General features: G+C 39.6%; 1 protein-coding gene across 3 annotated transcripts in view; it reads right to left on the bottom strand.

Moving 5' to 3' along the window:
• LOC137062313 (seizure 6-like protein) overlaps nucleotides 1-20817 on the bottom strand; it is a 71749-nt gene that overhangs the window by 6687 nt on the left and 44245 nt on the right. For all 3 annotated transcript variants that reach the window (XM_067433177.1, XM_067433176.1, XM_067433178.1), the window contains 9 exons: nucleotides 17884-18330; nucleotides 14853-14992; nucleotides 13085-13280; nucleotides 12405-12590; nucleotides 10563-10734; nucleotides 10313-10482; nucleotides 8999-9193; nucleotides 7745-7883; nucleotides 7318-7514 (listed from right to left, as the gene is read on the bottom strand). In XM_067433177.1, the coding sequence (XP_067289278.1) occupies nucleotides 7318-7514; nucleotides 7745-7883; nucleotides 8999-9193; nucleotides 10313-10482; nucleotides 10563-10734; nucleotides 12405-12590; nucleotides 13085-13280; nucleotides 14853-14992; nucleotides 17884-18289 (1801 nt within the window). In that variant the 5' untranslated portion in view covers nucleotides 18290-18330. The remainder of the gene's footprint in view (nucleotides 1-7317; nucleotides 7515-7744; nucleotides 7884-8998; nucleotides 9194-10312; nucleotides 10483-10562; nucleotides 10735-12404; nucleotides 12591-13084; nucleotides 13281-14852; nucleotides 14993-17883; nucleotides 18331-20817) is intronic.

Raw genomic sequence — 20817 nt, 5'->3', positions numbered from 1 at the left:
TGCCAAACTCAGACTCATCTATCAGATTGCCAGACAGAGAAGCGTGATTGGTCACTCCAGAGAACACGTCTCCACTGCTCTAGAGTCCAGTAGCGGCGTGCTTTACACCACTGCATCCGATGCTTTGCATTGCACTTGGTGATATAAGGCTTGGATACAGCCACTCAGCCATGGAAACCCAATTCCATTAGTCTCTCTATGCACTTTTCTTGAGCTAATCTGAAGGCCACACAAAGTTTGGAGGTCTAGCTATTGAAGAAGTTATTGAGAAAGTTGGTGACTTTTGCACACTGTGGACCATAGCATGCGCTGACCTCGCTCTGTGATTTTAAATGGCCTACCACTTCGTGGCTGAGTTGCTGTTGTTCCCAATTGCTTCCACTTTGTTATAATACAAATGGACTTATTGCACAAGTGGCAACCTATCACGGTACCACGCTTGAATTCACTGAGCGACACATTCTTTCACAAATGTTTGTAGAAGTGTCTGCATGCCTAGGTGCTGGATTTTATACACCTGTGGCCATGGAAGTGATTAGAAAACTTTTAATTTATCCATATACAAAATGTATGCGTATACATCTAGAAAACCATTCTATGGAAGCACATTTCAACCACGAAAAAGAAAAGAAAAAGTAATTGCCACTTTTATCTCACAATTCAGACTTTATAACTTGCAATTATAAGTTTATATCCCAAAATTCGGAGGAAAAAAAAAGAGTCAGAATTACGAGTTCTAAACCTGCAATTGTGGGAAATAAAGTCAGAATTCTGAGATATAAAATTGGGATTACAGGGAGAAAGAGTCAGAATTGTGAGATCTTTTTATTTTTAATCCATAGCGGAATGAAGCTTCAATATAGTAAGTATATACACATTAGATTTACCTTAAGAGGTGCGTTATTACTTTTCTAAGAGATTAGAATTATGATTTCTGCCTAGCAGATGATAGAAGTCCCATCTACATAGATTAAAGAAGGGATCTGAGTCATAGAGACCAGAATATCACTTGAGGGTGGATTTTATTGACCTAGGCCAGTAAGTAACCACTTAGTAAACACCAAGAACACTCTGGTGACCACATATAGCAAAGCACTAACAAATAACAACCACCCACCCACAGCACACTAGGATCTTAGAGGGACTTATGCATGGGCAAGTACCACACATTTTTAGGAAATGTAAAATCTAGTTTTATATTATTTTTGGCCTTTTGAGAATCAAAAGGTCTACTTGAACTTGCTTCACCCACACGAACGTGTCGGCTTGGTGTGTAGGAGCATGTGCGCTAACCACTAGGTCAGAGCCCTGACAATTTTACTTTATTCATAAGATTTCAGATCATGCAAAATAATTAAAAATAAATGTAAAATGTCTGAGCAAACACATTTTTTATTTAAAAGGCATTCAAAACAGATTCAAAAGCTTAGCATGGCTGGATGTTCGTGTATGAAGTTAGTGCAGTGCTAATGGGGTTTTCTTTATATTCCACATGCATTCAGTTCATTAGCTGTTTGATCGTGAGCCATTGTGAATTCATAAGGCATTGGTGACCTTTATTCTCCTGGGAACTTTATCCTCCACCATTATACGAACATAAAAAGAGTATCTCTGTCTCTTTAGTTCAAGCCATTACATGCAAACGTGCTATGTGTGTAGGGTATGTGTGTTTCCCATGGGAGAGGATAGAGACAAAACTAAATGTGAATGAATGAGGACAGCCAGGAGAGAAGGAGGAGAAAAAGGAGGAAGGGAGATTTCAGGAGCTGAAAATAGTTGCGCCTGTGCAAAAAAAAAGAAGCATTGATTGAAATGCATGCCGACCACTTGAGAACATAATGGATCGGTTGAAGTAATTTGAAAAGAAAGAGTTGCATCGAGACTCTCTGTGAGTTCGGGACACTCATACCCGACTGAAAGTTTGTGTATAAAGCTTGTCCTTTAGCCAGATTTTCAACAAAGTCTGATACAGTGTTGTACTAAACCTATAATATATAAATATATATATATAATAAAATAAATATAATTGAAATAAAGCTGAAATAAATAAAATTAAATATAAATATTTAAATATTTGATAAAATGTTGGCAACTAAATTTAATTAAATTAAATAAATGTAAAAAATGAAAACACACACACACACACACACACACACACACACACACACACACACACACACACACACACACACACACACACACACACACACACACACACACACACACACACATTTTATATTCTAAACTTTTTTAACAAATCAAAAACTGAAAAATTGGGCGTGCAAAATTATTCGGCCCCTTTACTTTCAGTGCAGCAAACTCTCTCCAGAAGTTCAGTGAGGATCTCTGAATGATCCAATGCTGACCTAAATGACTAATGATGATAAATAGAATCCACCTGTGTGTAATCAAGTCTCCGTATAAATGCACCTGCACTGTGATGCGCTCTGCTCTTTAAACGGACCTCTGAGACTATCATGAAGAACAAGGAACACACCAGGCAGGTCCGAGATACTGTTGTGGAGAAGTTTAAAGCTGGATTTGGATACAAAAAGATTTCCCAAGCTTTAATCATCCTAAGGAGCACTGTGCAAGCGATAATATTGAAATGGAAAGAAATCAAGACCACTGCAAATCTACCAAGACCTGGCCGTCCCTCTAAACTTTCAGCTCATACAAGGAGAAGACTGATCAGAGATGCAGCCAAGAGGCCCATGATCACTCTGGATGAACTGCAGAGATTTACAGCTGAGGTGGGAGACTCTGACCATACAATCAGTCGTATACTGCACAAATCTGACCTTTATGGAAGAGTGGCAAGAAGAAAATAGTGTCGTTTAAAATTTACCACAAGCCACCTGGGAGACACACCAAACATGTGGAAGAAGGTGCTCTGGTCAGATGAAACCAAAATTGAACTTTTTGGCAACAATGCAAAAGTTATGTTTGGCGTAAAAGCAACACAGCTCATCACCCTGAACACATCATCCCCACTGTCAAACATGGTGGTGGCAGCATCATGGTTTGGGCCTGCTTTTCTTCAGCAGGGACAGGGAAGATGGTTAAAATTGATGGGAAGATGGATGGAGCCAAATACAGGACCATTCTGGAATAAAACCTGATGGAGTCTGCAAAAGACCTGAGACTGGGACGGAGATTTGTCTTCCAACAAGACAATGATCCAAAACATAAAGCAAAATCTACAATGGAATGGTTCAGAAATAAACATATCCAGGTGTTAGAATGGCCAAGTCAAAGTCCAGACCTGAATCCAATCGAGAAATCTGTGGAAAGAACTGAAAACTGCGTTCACAAACGCTCTCCATCCAACCTCACTGAGCTCCAGCTGTTCTGCAAGGAGGAATGGGCAAAAATTTCAGTCTCTCGATGTGCAAAACTGATAGAGGCATACCCCAAGGGACTTACAGCTGTAATCGCAGCATAAGGTGGCCCTACAAAGTATTAACTTAAGGGGGCCGAATAATTTTGCACGCCCAATTTTTCAGTTTTTGATTTGTTAAAAAAGTTTGAAATATAACAATTAACCTAATCATCTGAATCAACTAATTAAATCTAAACATCTGCAAAAGATTCCTGAGGCTTTTAAAAACTCCCAGCCTGGTTCATTACTCAAAACCGCAATCATGGGTAAGACTGCCGACCTGACTGCTGTCCAGAAGGCCATCATTGACACCCTCACCCTCATCATTGGCACAGAAAGAAATTTCTGAACGAATAGGCTGTTCCCAGAGTGCTGTATCAAGCCACCTCAGTGGGAAGTCTGTGGGAAGGAAAAAGTGTGGCAAAAAACGAGAAGAGGTGACCGGACCCTGAGGAAGATTGGAGAAGGACCGATTCCAGACCTTGGGGGACCTGCGGAAGCAGTGGACTGAGTCTGGAGTAGAAACATCTAGAGCCACCGTGCACAGGCGTGTGCAGGAAATGGGCTACAGGTGCCGCATTCTCCAGGTCAAGACACTTTTGGGCTACAGAGAAGCAGCACTGGACTGTTGCTCAGTGGTCCAAAGTACTTTTTTCGGATGAAAGCAAATTTTGCATGTCATTTGGAAATCAAGGTGCCAGAGTCTGGAGGAAGACTGGGGAGAAGGAAATGCCAAAATGCCTGAAGTCCAGTGTCAAGTACCCACAGTCAGTGATGGTCTGGGCTGCCATGTCAGCTGCTGGTGTTGGTCCACTGTGTTTTATCAAGGGCAGGGTCAATGCAGCTAGCTATCAGGAGATTTTGGAGCTCCTCATGCTTCCATCTGCTGAAAAGCTTTATGGAGATGAAGATTTGTTTTTTCAGCACGACCTGGCACCTGCTCACAGTGCCAAAACCACTGGTAAATAGTTTACTGACCATGGTATTACTGTGCTCAATTGGCCTGCCAACTCTCCTGACCTGAACCCCAGAGAGAATCTGTGGGATATTGTGAAGAGAAAGTTGAGAGACGAAAGACCCAACACTCTGGATGAGCTTAAGGCCGCTATCGAAGCATCCTGGGCCTCCATAACACCTCAGCAGAGCCACAGGCTGATCGCCTCCACGCCACGCCGCACTGAAGCAGTCATTTCTGCAAAAGGATTCCTGACCAAGTATTGAGTGCATAACTGAACATAATTATTTGAAGGTTGACTTTTTTTGTATTAAAACACTTTTCTTTTATTGGTCGCATGAAATATGCTCATTTTTTGAGATAGGAATTTTGGGTTTTTCATGAGCTGTATGCCAAAATCATCAGTATTAAAACAATAAAAGACCTGAAATATTTCAGTTGGAGTGCAATGAATCTAAAATATATGAAAGTTAAATTTTTATCATTACATTATGGAAAATAATGAACTTTATCACAATATGCTAATTTTTTGAAAAGGACCTGTATATATATGTGTGTGTGTGTGTGTGTGTGTTTTCATTTTTAACATTTATTTAATGAGTGAGAGAATGTTGTCTGAATAAATTTTGGCTTGATATATGTCTATCTATCTATCTATCTATCTATCTATCTATCTATCTATCTATCTATCTATCTATCTATCTATCTATCTATCTATCTATCTATCTATCTATCTATCTATCTATCTATCTATCTATCTGTCAGCTGTCACATTTAGGTACACAATTAGATAATACCAATTTACGTCAACCAATGAACAAGAAATGCTTTATTCTGTTCAGTCTGTGGTGTAAAAGGTCACATTATCAATTAAAGAAAAAAACACTTCAGCAAAACTCGCTCAGAGAGCGCTCCAGTACCGCTCTATCCTGAGTACAATTCCTGCCAATGGCCCATAACATAACTGCATTTTTAGCCAGAAATCACACGTTAGACACATTTAACTAGCTTGATACAAATGGATCACTCAGATCAGAAGGAATGTTAAGGTTATGATGACAGAGATGGACATGAGGGGAATGTTACAGTTCAAGGAATTACCCGTAGATAAAATAACTAATGAAAACTTACTATTTTGAGTACAATCTTTTCAACAAAATATTCACTGCAAAAAGCAGCAATGAGATTTATTTTTTAATGTTGATAAAGCCTAATAAGCATGGCATGTCATAGGAAAAAATATTTGCACATTAGTTTTCCAATAACCCAATAATATTCCATTATTATTTTTTTTTAAATTTGTTAATAAATTTAACGTGTTATAAACCAAACTTTTGTGAAATTTCAGAGCTTACTTAAATACTTTAGCCGCAAATTTTCCATGGAGCGAAGAAGGAGCGATGTTTCTGCTAACAGTGAGCGAAGAGTGGAGCGGGGAGTGGGAAATTATTTGATTATTGCCGCTCTACCTCAATCACATACTCTGGTGAGAGCGGAACTGGCTTTTAAAGGGAATGGGAGATAAGACTCTGATTGGTTTATTGCATGTTATGCCCAAAGTACCCCCACGAGACAACCCTTTTGGACCCTGTGCCTGGCATGCCATCCGTTTTTTTCTGTCATTAAACTAGCAAAAGTAGATTCGGACTCCTTAAGTGCACCTGCGCCGTGCCCTTCAGAACATATACGTTCAGAATGTTATTTTCCGTTATGAAAATTTTCCCGCCATTTTGAATTTTCTGAAAAACCTGCTTTTTCGAGCTCCTATTAGGCCGTTCCTCTGATTTTCACAAAATTGAAAAAGATCATCTTCAGATCATGGCGACAGAAAACATGGAATTCAAGTTGATTTGTCAAAACGTTTTCGATAAACACGCAAAGAAATTTTACATAGCGGCTGCAAAAATACACGTAAGGCTACATCTCTGCACCGCTTTATCGTACTCAAACCAAACTTGGCACATATCATCACAAGCATGACTTGAAGCAAACTGCAGTGTTTCAGCACAGCATCCCCTACTGGTCCGGAGTTACATTTTTATTTTATTTTTAATTTTAACTTCTGAACCCTTTGGCAAAAAAATCATAAAATTGGTCTCGTGAGATTCAGGGTGTCATGCCGAGTTGACCATGTGGGCCATTTTTGCTGTCGGCCATTTCGAATTATGTGCTAAAATGCTGTATTTTATGAACGCATGAACAGATTGTTATGAAACTTGGTATGGGTCATCACCACGATGCCCTTAGGTAGCCTGAGAAGTTTCGATACAGCGCCACCTAGAGGAGATTTTTTTTCCCAAACACTTTTAACTTTGGGTGTGGTTTACATATTTTGATGGGAGTAATTTTTTTTTGTCTCCTAAACCCTTGATGAGTCCGACGATACCAGATTTGAAGGATTTTAATGTATGGGTTGTGCTGCGTTGTAATTAAGCGCTAATAAAACATTAGCTGATATCTTCCAAACCGCTAGTCCGATCAAGAAGAAACCAGCGTCAGAAGTTTGGAAACATAGATCGATAGCAAAATGCAATAAACCAAATGTCAAAATATTGATAGTAAGGGGTAGTAATATCCAATCAAAGTCAGGTGTCAGTCATTTTTTATGTGTTTTTTTTCACGTAAATGTCTATGTAAATGAAACGAGATATTTTCACCAAAATGCACACACACATCTATGGGCTAACTATGAGGAAACGCAACAAAAATGGTAGGATAATGCCTCTTGGTGGTGCTATAATTAAACAAAACATGAAATTGACACTATACATCAATGTATTAACATGGGGTTTCAACATCTCCAAATGTTTTTACTCATTTTTGCAGTTGGTCTGCTGCTAGCTTTCTTGTTTGCTTCTGTTGCGCTTTGGCCCTGGTAATGCTTGCAGCTGTATTTTTGGCTCTTTCTGTTTGCAAGATGCATGAGACTGTGTCTAATGTGGTGCCCTTTAACTGTTGCAATTAGCTTGAGTGTCCTTACCCATGTAGTTGATGATGAAACCCTCCCCCTTCCCGAAGACCAGGCCGGCTGGGTCTGAGTGGAAGGTGATGGTGAGGTCAGGGGTCGAGGAGGACATCTTAAATGGGCTGGTGCCTCCAACAAACTGGCCCAGTATACGCGTTGTGACCTCATCTCCATCCAAAATGGTTAGCATATCACTGTTGCTCAGATTCAAGCTAATGAGAGAGAGAGAGAGAGACAGTGGGCGAGAGGTGAGTGGTGTGGGAGGAAATGAGAAAATGAACGAGTCATTCAGGCAGAGTCATTCAGTTGGTGAGTCATCACATCCAGCAGGTCTGTGGGTTTCATTCGATTTCAGCAGCAGCTTGACGCATCAGCCACCAGAGCAGCTAAACCTGCAGATTTTTCTGTTGTTCTCCAAACAGAATGTTCCAGATGGACTTACAGCTGCACGTCTAACAGGACGCGTTTGTCCTCGCCAGCGTGAATCCTCCAGCTGCAATCCTCGCCCTCCCCGTACCACTCGGGCCAGTTTGGGGACAGAATAACGCCGCTGGGGCCGGACAGGTCACCGCCACAGAGAGCTGCAGAGAGTCGACATAGACACGCGTCACATTGATTTCTCTGACACACTGTCGATTCAGAGGAACATATTTCAAAAGTCTGTCATGTCACAGTTACTATCCTTTTTATATATACTGTATATGCATACATGGAATTGTATTTGTAATTTTATATATATTCTGGCTTTGGCTTTTAATATTTATTGACAATAATTATATTTATGTTTTCAAATATTTATAAGAAGTTTATATCAGCATATATATATATATATATATATATAATATATATATATATATATATATATATTGGCAATAAATAAGTATATAATTCTAAATAATTAAAATGAAATAAATAATTGTCTAATAAAATAGTGTACATAATAGATAATTTTTTTTTACATTGACACACACACACACACACACACACACACACACACACACACACACACACACACACACACACACACACACACACACACACACACACACACACACACACACACACACACACACACACACACACACACACACACACACACACACACACGCACACTACAGAACACCTGAGCGTCACCGGACTCACCTGGACCCGTTCAGGTATATATATATATAATTTTTTTTCCAGTTATACTCTGAAGTGTGTCTAGTTTGTCCATTTGGTAGTATGAATGTGCATTTTGATATTAATTGCATGTGACACTCATGCGATAACAATGTGTAATACATCATGTGGGGTTGACCAGTGTTACGTTCAGCTGTTATCTATTACGAACTATTGTCAGTCACAGAAAACCTAATTTATCCCATCTAAAGATGAATTACAACTAGGTTAAATATAGAGCAATAAGTAATACTCATCGACTACTGATGCTTAGGCCTATTTGTGAAAATATTCATTAGCCTAGAAGCAAGAAATATGAAATTCTAAAAAGCACTTCTTAAATCAAAGGCTTTTTTATTAACATGCCATTAACATTCAATGCAATTACCATAACATAATTAGAGAAAATGTTCCAATTAGCTTGAAATCTGCCATCCCATGACATTTAGTAAAGGATTAATGTTATCTTATGTAACATGCGGGGTAATGTAATAGTCTGCCGTAGATACCAGATCCTGCAAGTTCACAAGTCTACCTTTGCAGAGGGGCTCTGTGTCGTTCCAGTAGGGGTCTCGTGTGTTGATGCACTCAATGACGGGCGGGCCCTGCTCCAGCGAGTGGCCGGGGTCACAGGTGAACTGCACCACCGTCCCAACGCCGTAAGTCGGGTCTGTCGTGCTGAAGTTTCCATTTTGGATGTACGGCTCATAGCAGTGGCCCTTCTCGAATGCTAAGCGTGAAGAGTTAAAAGTAACAATAAACAATCCAGAGAAACATTAATCTTAGCTGTTATTTATATGTGTTAAAATGTTATTGCATGAGATATAATATAAGATATAAATATATAAAACAATCATTTTACAATAAGCTTCGATTTGTTAACAATTGCGAACATGAACAACAAAAACATGTCTAAAGCATTTATTAATCTTGGTTAATATTCAATTCAAGATTTACTAATACAATATAAAGTTGAGTCTGTTATTATAATTATTATTTAATGGACCTGAGCTAACATGAACTAACAATGAACAGTTGTATTTTTATTAACTAACATTACCAAATATTTATATACAGTATATATACAGTATACATATATATATACACACATTAATATGTGTTTATCTAAAATGTGTTTGGACACATTACTATTTGTAATGTTTTTGAAAGAAGTTTCTTCTGCTCATCAAGCCTGCATTTATTTGATCAAAAATACAGAATTTTTTTCTGTGGTACTGGTGCGCTTCACATTACCAATTCTTCATACGAACTGTGCCCTGTTCTGAATTAAACTGCCAGTGTAAAAACTCCCTTTATTTATATTCTTAAAATGAGAGAAAACACTGCTTATTCTGAATTTTTAAGCTTAGGCTTAAGAGACATGAACTAGTTCTTTGAAAAACATCTATGACCTTTGATAGCCTACATGTCTATTATTCATGCTCTGAGTATGGTTCCACTAATAATAAACGTAGATTTGCATAAAGCATGCATATTTGTCCATACCCATGTTGATTAGAGTATTAAAAACTTGAAACATATTAATTTAAGGTACATTTAGAACGGATAAAAATGTGTGATTAAACTGCGATTAATCTAAAATACATAAAAATATTAGATATTTTTAGATTTCTAAATATTAGATTTCAAGTACTACATTTCACTAAATTTCACTTTTATTTTGGGGTTTAAATGATAAAAAATAGACAGATTTCAATTTAATCTAATGAAATGGAATTCATACATTTTTAAGCTTTACTTAAATATCCACATATTTTTTTGGCTGCTCTACATTCAGTTTAAAAATCACCCAAACATATTTTGTGCCACAGAGGTCAAACTGGCCTACCTTCATAACGTATGTTAAAGCCAGTGTTGTGACTGTTAGGTTGGTCTGTTATAAACTGGACCCGTACAGCCGGGCCTTCACTGATCACGCCCTCAAACGGTATGGGGCCGCCACGTCCGGAATCAAACAGGACCACCGAACCTGCATCGAGGCCGCTCCATAAGACAAGCCTGTATCATGGGAGAAATGCTGAGCTCTTTTATACACATATATAAAAACATGCATTGATTTAGATGATACGTGCATTTACCTGTCTGTCGGACCCAACACCATTCTCTCCAAATGCAGGTGCAGCCTTTGGCCATTAGGAGCCTCCAGGGACCAAGAGCAGCTGCGGTCCAGGGTGCTGTTAGGGCCCGAATGGGGTGAGGGGGACAGAACGCGTCCCACCATAGCGTTTTTTACAACCCCGCCACACAAAGCTTGAAAAGAATGGGTAAATAAGAGCAAGGGTTATAATGCACATTTTTAAATAAATGATAAAAGAAAGTATAATATTAAAGGTGTTTATATATTACATGCTTATTATGAATATATTATATATAATATATATAATGTATAAATCAATTTTTTATTATAAAATAAAATAAAATAAAAAATATATACATTTTTTTTTTTATAAAAATATATTTATGTTTAATAAATATTTAGTTTGGGTGGTTGTCAGGGCATTGATAGGTAGATTTTAGCTTATTGTTGAGTGGTTGCCATGCCCAAGTCTGTAGGTATCTCCATCAATGTAAGTCTATGGCATTTTTCTGCCCATTTAATTTCTCTTCCAGGTGAGAATATACACCGATCAGGCATAACATAATGACCACTGAGAGGTGAAGTGAATAACACTGATTATCTCTTCATCACGGCACCTGTTAGTGAGTGGGATATATTTTGCAGAAAGTGAACATTTTGTCCTCAAAGTTGATGTGTTAGAAGTAGAAAAAATGGGCAAGTGTAAGGATTTGAGTGAGTTTGACAATGGTCAAATTGTGATGGCTAGACGACTTGGCAGATCATCTCCAAAACTGCAGCTCTTGTGCGGTGCACCCGGTCTGCAGTGGTCAGTATCTATCAAAAGTTGTCCAAAAGGAAGTAACAGTGGTGAACCGGTGACAGGGTCATGGGCGGCCAAGGCTCATTGATGCACGTGGGGAGCGAAGGCTGGCCCGTGTGGTCCGATCAAACAGGTGAGAGACTGTAGCTCACATTTGCTCAAGTTAATGCTGGTTCTGATAGAAAGGTGTCAGAATACACAGTACATGGGGCTGCATAGCCGCAGACCAGTCAGGGTGCCCATGCTGACCCCTGTCCACCGACGAAAGCACCACCAGTGGGCACAGGAGCATCAGAACTGGATCACGGAGCAATGGAAGAAAGTGGTCTGGTCTGATGAATCACATTTTCTTTTACATCACGTGAATGGCCGGGTGTGTGAGTCACTTACCTGGGGAACATGGCACCAGGATGCACTATGGGAAGAAGGCAAGCTGGCGGAGGCAGTGTGATGCTTTGGGCAATGTTCTGCTGGGAAAACTTGGGTCCTCCCATCCATGTGAATATTACTTTGACATGTACCACATACCTAAGCATTGCTGCAGACAATGTGTCCACTCTTTCACAAAAACAGTATTCCCTGGTGGCTGTGGCCTCTTTCAGCAGGATAATGCGCCTGCCACAAAGCAAAAATGGTTCAGCAATGGTTTGAGGTGCACAACAAGTTTAAGGTGTTGACTTGGCCTCCAAATCCCCAAGATCTGAATCTAATCGAGCATCTTTGGGATGTGCTGAACAAACAAGTCTGATCCATGAATGCTCTACCTCGCAATTTAATGGATTTAAAGGATCTGCTGCTTGGTGCCAGATACCACAGCACACCTTCAGGGGTCAAGTGGAGTCCATACCTTGATGGGTCAGGGCTGTTTTGGCAGCAAAAGGGGGACTAACACAATATTACGTCATAATGTTATGTCTAATCGGTGTATACGTTTAATATTTAGTATTAGGGGTTTGTTTAAATGACCACTAATTATTTTTATAAATATTTTTGATATTTCAGCTATTTTCACACCTGTTCGTGTGATTCTCAAAGTCTCACCTCTGCAGCTTGGCTCACGTTGGCTCCACACAGGCAGCGAGGCATTAAGGCATGTGAGTGTGTCGTCCCCCTGCAGATGGTATCCCATGTGACACTGGAAATGGGCCGTGCCTCCAGGATGTAGATTTTTGACTGACACCTCCCCAAAATGCGGCCGTCGAGGTAGGGCACAACTCAGGCGAAAAACTGGACAAAAAATACCAGATTATCCTTTTAAAATGCTCCTTTTATGACATCTGAGTAAATAATGACAGATTTTTGCAGGGTGAACTACTCCTTTAATCATTTATGAGTAAAATGAAAGCTAATTCTACTCGAGAACGCTGATCAAAACAAATTGCATCCAAGGCAGAACAAGAAAGCCTTGTGAAATGAGCCCTGGAGTGAAACTACAAGTACATTAGCCGGTTAATGGACATAGCAGAAGCTATCAAGTTAGATAACCGAGCAAATTAACCAAACAGAGAATTTTCCAATTAAAAGTTCGGAGAGAAAGTCAACTGCTGAGACTTCTGGATGAGGAGCATTTTTAACATTTTTACACAAGGACCTGTGGGATCCATTACCATAATATTATATAAACTTCAGTTTTATGTAAAAGAGCAATTATCTCTATAAAACCACAAGTCCCAAAGATGCGCTGTTTAATGCACAAGTGGCTTGTTTTGAAAAAGACTCACTTTGATAATGCAGCTGGAACATGCCGACTCCTCCCTCTGGAGACGACCGGTAGAACACGGACAGCGTGTTGGTTGGACTGCGGATCACCTGACCTTCCACCAGAAGCGTCTGATTGGCCAGTACGAGCAAGGCTCCACCTTCATCTTCCCCTCTGATTGACAGCTGCTCGCCCTCTGACAGGTTGACACTTTTGACCTACAACAGAAGAATGCCAATCATCTGGTTAGACATCCACAATACATTATAAAGCATGAGCACGACCACGTGCTGTTGTAGCTCCATCACAACTTGGCCTTGCAGTGCAGGCACGTCATATGGATCGGTCACAATTCCTGGTGGATACCCTTCATGGAATGGGATTTGCTTCCTCATACAAGGAAATTTTGCATTTTGAAAAGAATGTAGCAGATTCAGTTGCTCCAGATATGTTAGCGGATGACATAGATGTTCTTTTTGCTGGGGACAATGTTAGGCAATGTTGACAACAGCATCCTTACTATTGATCCCGCCATTCACAATAACATATTTTCAAGTTTATTTGAGAACAAAAGCAACGTGTACTATGGTACAAATATTTTATCTGAAGATAATACCGTGGTACTTTCATGTTTGGCTAGTTCTCAAAATATAGAGACATGTCCCGTTTTAATATATCTATATATAATGGAATATTTACAATATTGTAATTGTTCTTTTGATTCTTATTATTATATTATAATCATGTCAAATATTTAGATTCACATACAGATTATTATAATAAAAAATTGACTAACCTTGAAAAAAAAATCATGGTTCATTCAATATGATTTTTCACACCATGTTAAAAAGATATTTATTTAAATACATAGTTTTATTTGTGTCATAGGTGTTACACTGCTTAATTTTCACAGATTGGAAGGCAGAGGCAGAGGAAATTGATTGCAAGAACTTTTTTTTCTTTTCTTTGAAACAACATGCACCAATAAATAGCGCGCAATGACAGCAGGAACATGCATTAAGAAAAGCACATCACGGCCAGCATGGATTATCCATATATATCCGATCCCTGGAGGACAGTGTGTGTATACATACCAAATTAATTGGGACTGTTTTAATCCCATGAGACAGAATATTTAACACACACACAGACACACAACAGGCCTTTGGCGGTGGATTAGAGTGGTAATTAGAGATTATGTCACGGGCATGAATTATCCACAGAGGGAGAGCGGACGTGTACACGGGATTACGGCAGGCTGCACGCGGGCACTGCGGCAACAAGCCCCCGTTTCTCTCATTAACATCTGCTTGTGTGGCTCCAGCTCTCTGGGAACATACTGCTGCCGGCCCAAAGTGCTCAACTCCAGTAATTAGATCCCTGCAATTACACCATCTGCCACTAGAGGGCACGTTCCACCGGACGCAGAGTTGTTAAGCGCAGTCACCTGTATCCGAGGGTGTCGGGGACAATGTGCTAGGCACAGGAGAAATTGGATTGCAATGCAAGAAAAAAAAGCTTGTTAGGCAGCAGATTGCGTTTCCAGATAACTCCCTCGGGGCCACAGGCTGTGGTCGGTGTTCTGCAGCTGGTTATTTGCTGAATTACACAGTCTATTAGCATATCATTTAAAGAGGTTCATGCATTAACAGGTGCCTGTTCAGTCAAGAGAATCCAGCGCAGTTTGTCATATCATTTGAAGGAGTAGGAAAGTATGATTAATGAATGCAATATTCAATCCTCATATTAAAAGGCCTGCAAATATGAACCCAGAAGAGCTGGAAGTGTACCTGTAGCTCCACGCCGTAGCCAGTGTACACCGTCACGGTGTACGTGCACTGCAGGAAGGCTCCTTCAGGAAGGGGCGGATCGTCTGAAGAATCGATGTAGCCCTCTGGGTCGGTGAAATTGACCCTGCAGTTTGATACAGCTGGAGGAAAATGCCAGACAGACAACAACTGTTCATCTGAGAATTTATAAAAAGGGATTTGAGAAGGGCAACACCAGTAAGGAGAAACATCTTCATCATCGAGCTATACGCTACAGGTCAAAAGTTTGGAATAATTAAGATTTCTTAAATGTGTTTGAAACAAGTCCCTTATAATACCCAATAAGCTTGCGTTTATTTAATCACAAATACAGTAAAAATGTAAATTTTTCTATTTTAAAATGTAATTTATTCCTGTGATCAAAGCTGAATTTGCAGCATTATTACTTCAGTCTTCAGTGTCACCTGATCCTTCAGAAATCATTTGAATATCAAATGAATTAAACTTCTAGATACAGGTATTCAAACTAGCTATATTACCATTCAAGTTGCAAATTTAATTAGTAAAAAACTTAGTGGATAAAGCAGCAATTACATCTCATGTGTTCAAGAGAACTAAATTACTTCTGGAGGAAATTGTTGCAAATACATCTATACAACAAGTATAATTAGCAACAAATATCTTGTTTACACTAATGCAAACAGTGACAGATGCTATTAACACAAAATGTCATATAATATGTTATTAGTATATGATATCTGGGGCAACGGTTGGCAGAGTTAGTGAAAAAAGCATTTACACTCAAATAGACACCGGCTCGAATTTATATGATAAATTACTTTTAACAGAACATTACAGTTTAGAGCGAACAGACAAATCTCTCTGACAAAATGTTGTTAGTCATCACAATAGATATTGGATAGTAGCAGTATTATATTTTTTTAGCATTATTAATCAGTTGAAGGCACAATATGTACGATTTTTGGACATCTAAAAAACCACTTAAACAATGTTACATATTTTGTTGACTTGTGTACTTGTAGAATGTTTAAATCCCCCCCAAAATAAGTGATTTTAACCAGGACACTGATGTGTCTGTGTCTATTGACCAATAGAAGCACAGAAGCACTTCCATTAACAATGTATCAAAAGAGAGATGATGGTATTGGTGCTGCTAACTTAGCCCCGCCCACAAAATTTTTAGGTCCAGCAATTCGGTCTGGCCTTGCTCCATAGAGGAGTAATTATCCCCGAACAGAAACTGTTCGGACCAATGAAATCATCAGGGCGGGCTTTAGCCGATGACGGACAGATGATAAACAGTAACGTAATCATGCACGTCATCAAAGGGGCTTGGGTTATATTTGTTTGAATCCTAAACGGAGAGCTTGTTTGTATCTGCATTCACCTTCACAATTTCTCTAAGAAATGATGATCATGTTGGGTAAGTACTCGGTGTATCATTAAATTATTTTACAACACTGGCAAAGATCGTGTATTCCAGCCTGATTTCAGCGCGCGTGCAGACAGGGTTGCCATGTTTTTACAACAAAACGCGGCAACTACTGGGGGGGGGGGGGGGGGGGGGTTCTCCGGGGGAAAAAATGGCGTTTGGGGGGTAAAATGTGTGTTATTTTGGCAAGGTTGCCTGCTAAAATTCGCACTCATGGGTCTATATATATCACATAATAGTCGCTTCAACCCGCGGACATAGAAAACAACCAGCGGAAAAAACAAAATTGCATAATTGTAGTTATAATATCATTTAATATTTTATATTATTTCAGCTTTAATCTCAATTAACATTTTTTTTTTTAAATGGTTTTAGTTAACAAAAAGTGTGTTCTTTTTGAAGCGGTGATGGTTAGATGTCAAACAGCGATCGGTCTGCAAAGTGCATACACCTAAAAACGCCACAACACTGCATCTGACCAAATTATTCAGTCACTTTACTTTTTTGATTTGCATGTCTCACTTTAAGATAGCATATTTTTATGTCCATTCTGGATTTTATTCAGATCTTTGGGTTTCCACCCAGCACTTTTTACACAATCTCAGAACATTTGCATAACAAAAGTTAATGGAAACAGTTAGCTAATGATTTTCAGTGGTAAAGCAATCATAAGTCATTCACTTTCAATGAGAGTTGACGAGACTGCTGGGAATGTGATGATTTTAATTAGAGGTCAACTCTTAATTGGTTTGCCTGGTATCTTTCCATGAGAAATGTTTTATCCTATTTGGCTTTAATGAAATACAGGGGTTCCTCAGGGATCGATATTGGGTCCAATCTTGTTTTCCATCTACATGCTTCCCTTGGCTGATATTTATCAGAAACAATGTATGGGTGGGTAAAGGTGGGGGGATAACTTGGCTCTACAGTCCCTTTTTGGTTGTTTTAATGACATTAAGGATTGAATGGCGGCCAATTTTCTCCATTTGAATAAATCAAAGACTGACGTGTGCTTTTCACTGGGACTAGGAAATATGCATATATATATATAACCTGTATTAGCATCCCTCAATTGGCTTCCAGTCAAATTAAGAATTCAGTATAAGATGTTATTTGTTTTCAAGGGTTTAAATGGGTTGGCACCTGTTATATTAATTAATTTCTTCAACAACTAACATCCTCTAGCCATTAAGAGCTGTACAAAGGTTTTAGTTAACTTTTCCAAGTCTAAAATCAAAAGGACTAATCTCTGTTGCAGCTCCTCACTTACCTCCCAATATTAAATCCTGCGCCACTCTTGATACATTTAAATATCATTTAAAAAAAAAAATTCTCACGCATTGAACTGTGCTTAATCTTGTGTTATTTTGTATTTGTCATATACTTGGATTCATAATCCTAGATTTTATTAATGTCCTGGTATGTAAAGCCCTTTGGCCAACACGTGTTGTTTTTAAATGTGCTATATTAATATATGTGATTGATTTCATTGATTGATTGAACTACATGTAAATGTGCAGCAGCATAAGGAACAACTACTAGCAAGCAAGAGTATAATGACTCATTCCTGATTAAGGTTTTTCTGAAACTCGGTCTTACCTGAGGAGAGAACTCCAGACATTGTTTCAACGTTTACAGTGGTAGGAACCACTTCTGCAACCGAAGGCCTTGTGTGAGGGGTTGGAGCATCGGTATCCCAGCTCGGCGTTGCGACAGCCTCCGGGGGTTCGGTGGGGAGGTCGTAGGCTGGAGGTAAAGTGGGGTGGCCAGTGCCACTGTGTGCAGGGAGCATCTTCCTCAGGAAGGGCTGGTCGGGTGACAGGGCATCAGCTCCAGCCTCGAGCCCCTTTCCCAACATGGGCACCAGATTAGGGGGTAAACCGCTGGGAAGGGTCACACCCTTCTGGGCCAGAAGATGATCCTTGCGTGACAGGACAGACTCTAGGAAGTCCTGCCCCATGGATGCAACTCCTCTGGGGGATTCTTTAGGGGCTGGTACCTGCATCACTGGAGTGAAGCTGGGTGGAGGGGTCAAATCGGTCTCGTCTGGGACAAAGAAAAGAGTTTGAAAACAATTAGTAGGGAGTCACTAAGTTCCTTTCTGCAAATTTAACTGATATCCCAATTGTTTGAAAAATACAGCAATGGAGTGCAGAGACTTTGCTCTGCTTTTCAAAATTGTCTCCTGTGAAAAAGAGCCCAGTGACACTGCAGTTTCAGAAGAGATCTCAACACAGTTTGGATATTTCTCCTCAAAATCTTCCAAGATCAGATCATCTGAGCTGCTATCCATACTTTTACTTTTTTTTTTACTTTTGAAATTGCATACTCTGAGTAGTTGGCTCTCATTTTGAAGTAATTACTACATGACAGTTAAAAAAAGTATGTTCAATATAATAATAATGTAATCCAGACGTACTACATCCGCCATGTTGTCATAGTCATGTGACATACCAGTGTCAGTCACATCACTTCACTGTCATTCATAAATCCTCTCCTGTGGCCTCATGGGATAGTGTTCATTGTAAAAATATATTAAAAACATGTTTGTTTGTTCAAATAAAGCAGCGCCAGTCATGACACGTGTTTGTTGCTAGTTTCAGCAGACGCAGTCATTTTCATACACTGCGCCAGATTGTTTAAAAAGCAAAAGCACTCGCGCCCATGGGCATGCTGGTCTGAAAACAAGGTGTGTTATTTTGAAGAACTGAAATAGACTGAACCAACTGAAACCTGGTCTAAAGTCAATTTTGTTTAAAAAATAAAATAAAAAAATATTTAAAGAGTGCATTAGTAATATTTGCCTATAAAGCGGGTGTATACACACACGCACGCACGCACGCACGCACGCACACACATACACACACCCACACACACACACACACACACACACACACACACACACACACACACACACACACACACACACACACAACAAACACACAAACACACATGGACATGCAGCAGCACACAAAGATTTTCAAACGTTAAAAATAAAAAGATTCCTCTTTGGAGAAGACTTCAGTCTTTTCACTCGCAGATTTCGCCATGTAAATAGCGAACTGGCCTTGGTGTAAACGCAACTGGCTTTTAAAGGGAATGGGAAATGAGACTTTGATTAGTTTATTGCACGTTACACCCCATTACTCATTAAGAGAATAGGGACAACCCTTTTAGACCATGAACCGGGCGCCCCAATCATTTCTCCTTGTTATTAAATGTCCCAAAGTGGATTCGGACACGCCCTGAGTACACTTGCGCTGGTGCGCATTAGATCATGCACTTAGATCAGTTATACAGGTCCCAAAGTGTCACTGTCACCATTCTCACTGGCTCCACCACCACAACAAAAAATTCAATTTTATGTGTAAAGATAAAACAAATATACTTATGATGACATACAAATGATAACATATTGCTGGATATTATAAAACCATAATGCAACTTTCTTACTCCATAGTTAACATTTAAGAAATCTGATAATAGATTTTTACATTGTGTAATGTAATTCTTGTGAGCTATAACATTTTCCTCTGGAAAAGCATCTCACCAAACACATAAGAGTTTAATATGCATGCTTTACAATGAGGTTATGGTAAAGTACTGGCTTTCACTGCTGTATTCATTCAGGGCAGATGTCAGCTGTATCACTGATGAGGGGTCGCTGTACAAGAGGTGGGAGTTCCAGTTAAGGGAGAATCTAGTTTTACAGCACTATTCTGGGTCTGTCCGGTTGACTGGACCACTGCCAGGACTGTAAGTTATTAAAACTCCCTCTCTTTCTGTGCTGCCGATTCAGGTTTGCAGACAGTCCTTCACGGGGAAGATGGACTGGAACGCAAATGAAGCGTGTCGAAGAAATGGCGCCGTAAGAAATGCGCCGACACGCCGTATCCTATGTGTGTTAATATGTGGGGCTTCACCTCCTGCGCACCAACCCACTGCCTGAACTCATTCTAATGCTCACTGAAACACCTCAACCTTTCCTTTTCTGCCAAAACGGTGTCATTAGACATAAAAAGTGACATTGTCATGCTTATGTATTGTTTAAATTAGACTTTAACCAAAGAAGACAATTTTCTGCTCAATATATACTCCCACTAGCCTAGAAATTTAGACGCACCCTAGCGACAGCAAATCTAATCTGCCCGTGAGTGTCGTCTAGCAATTCACTTCTGAGCTGTAAACGCCAAACTCTTGTCAGGCCAATCACATCGTGTATAGAGTCGGTGGGCGGGGCCATAATGACGACGGCCGAGTTGCGTTTGCGTGCTTCTAGTAAACTCAGAAACTGGCGAACGACAGTCTTTCGAATCAGCTTTGACTGCGACTCTGGAAGACTTGGAGTTAAGCTTTTCTCTGAGAAAAGATCGGCACTGAAGTCGTTCTTAAAAAGAGAAGATGTGTTCGGAGTTTTGCCGACCGGATACGGCGAATGTTTAATCTTTTCAAGTAGCTCTGCTTCACCTTCGTTGCTCTTGTTGGTTGTAGCGCTATCCTATCGCGTGCAGAGGGAGTTTGAAAGACAACCGT

Source organism: Pseudorasbora parva, chromosome 23 (genome assembly GCF_024679245.1).
Source record: "Pseudorasbora parva isolate DD20220531a chromosome 23, ASM2467924v1, whole genome shotgun sequence".
NCBI classification, from domain to species: Eukaryota; Metazoa; Chordata; class Actinopteri; order Cypriniformes; family Gobionidae; genus Pseudorasbora; species Pseudorasbora parva.
Note: the sequence above shows the minus strand (reverse complement) of the source record. Positions and strands in the feature narration are given on the sequence as shown.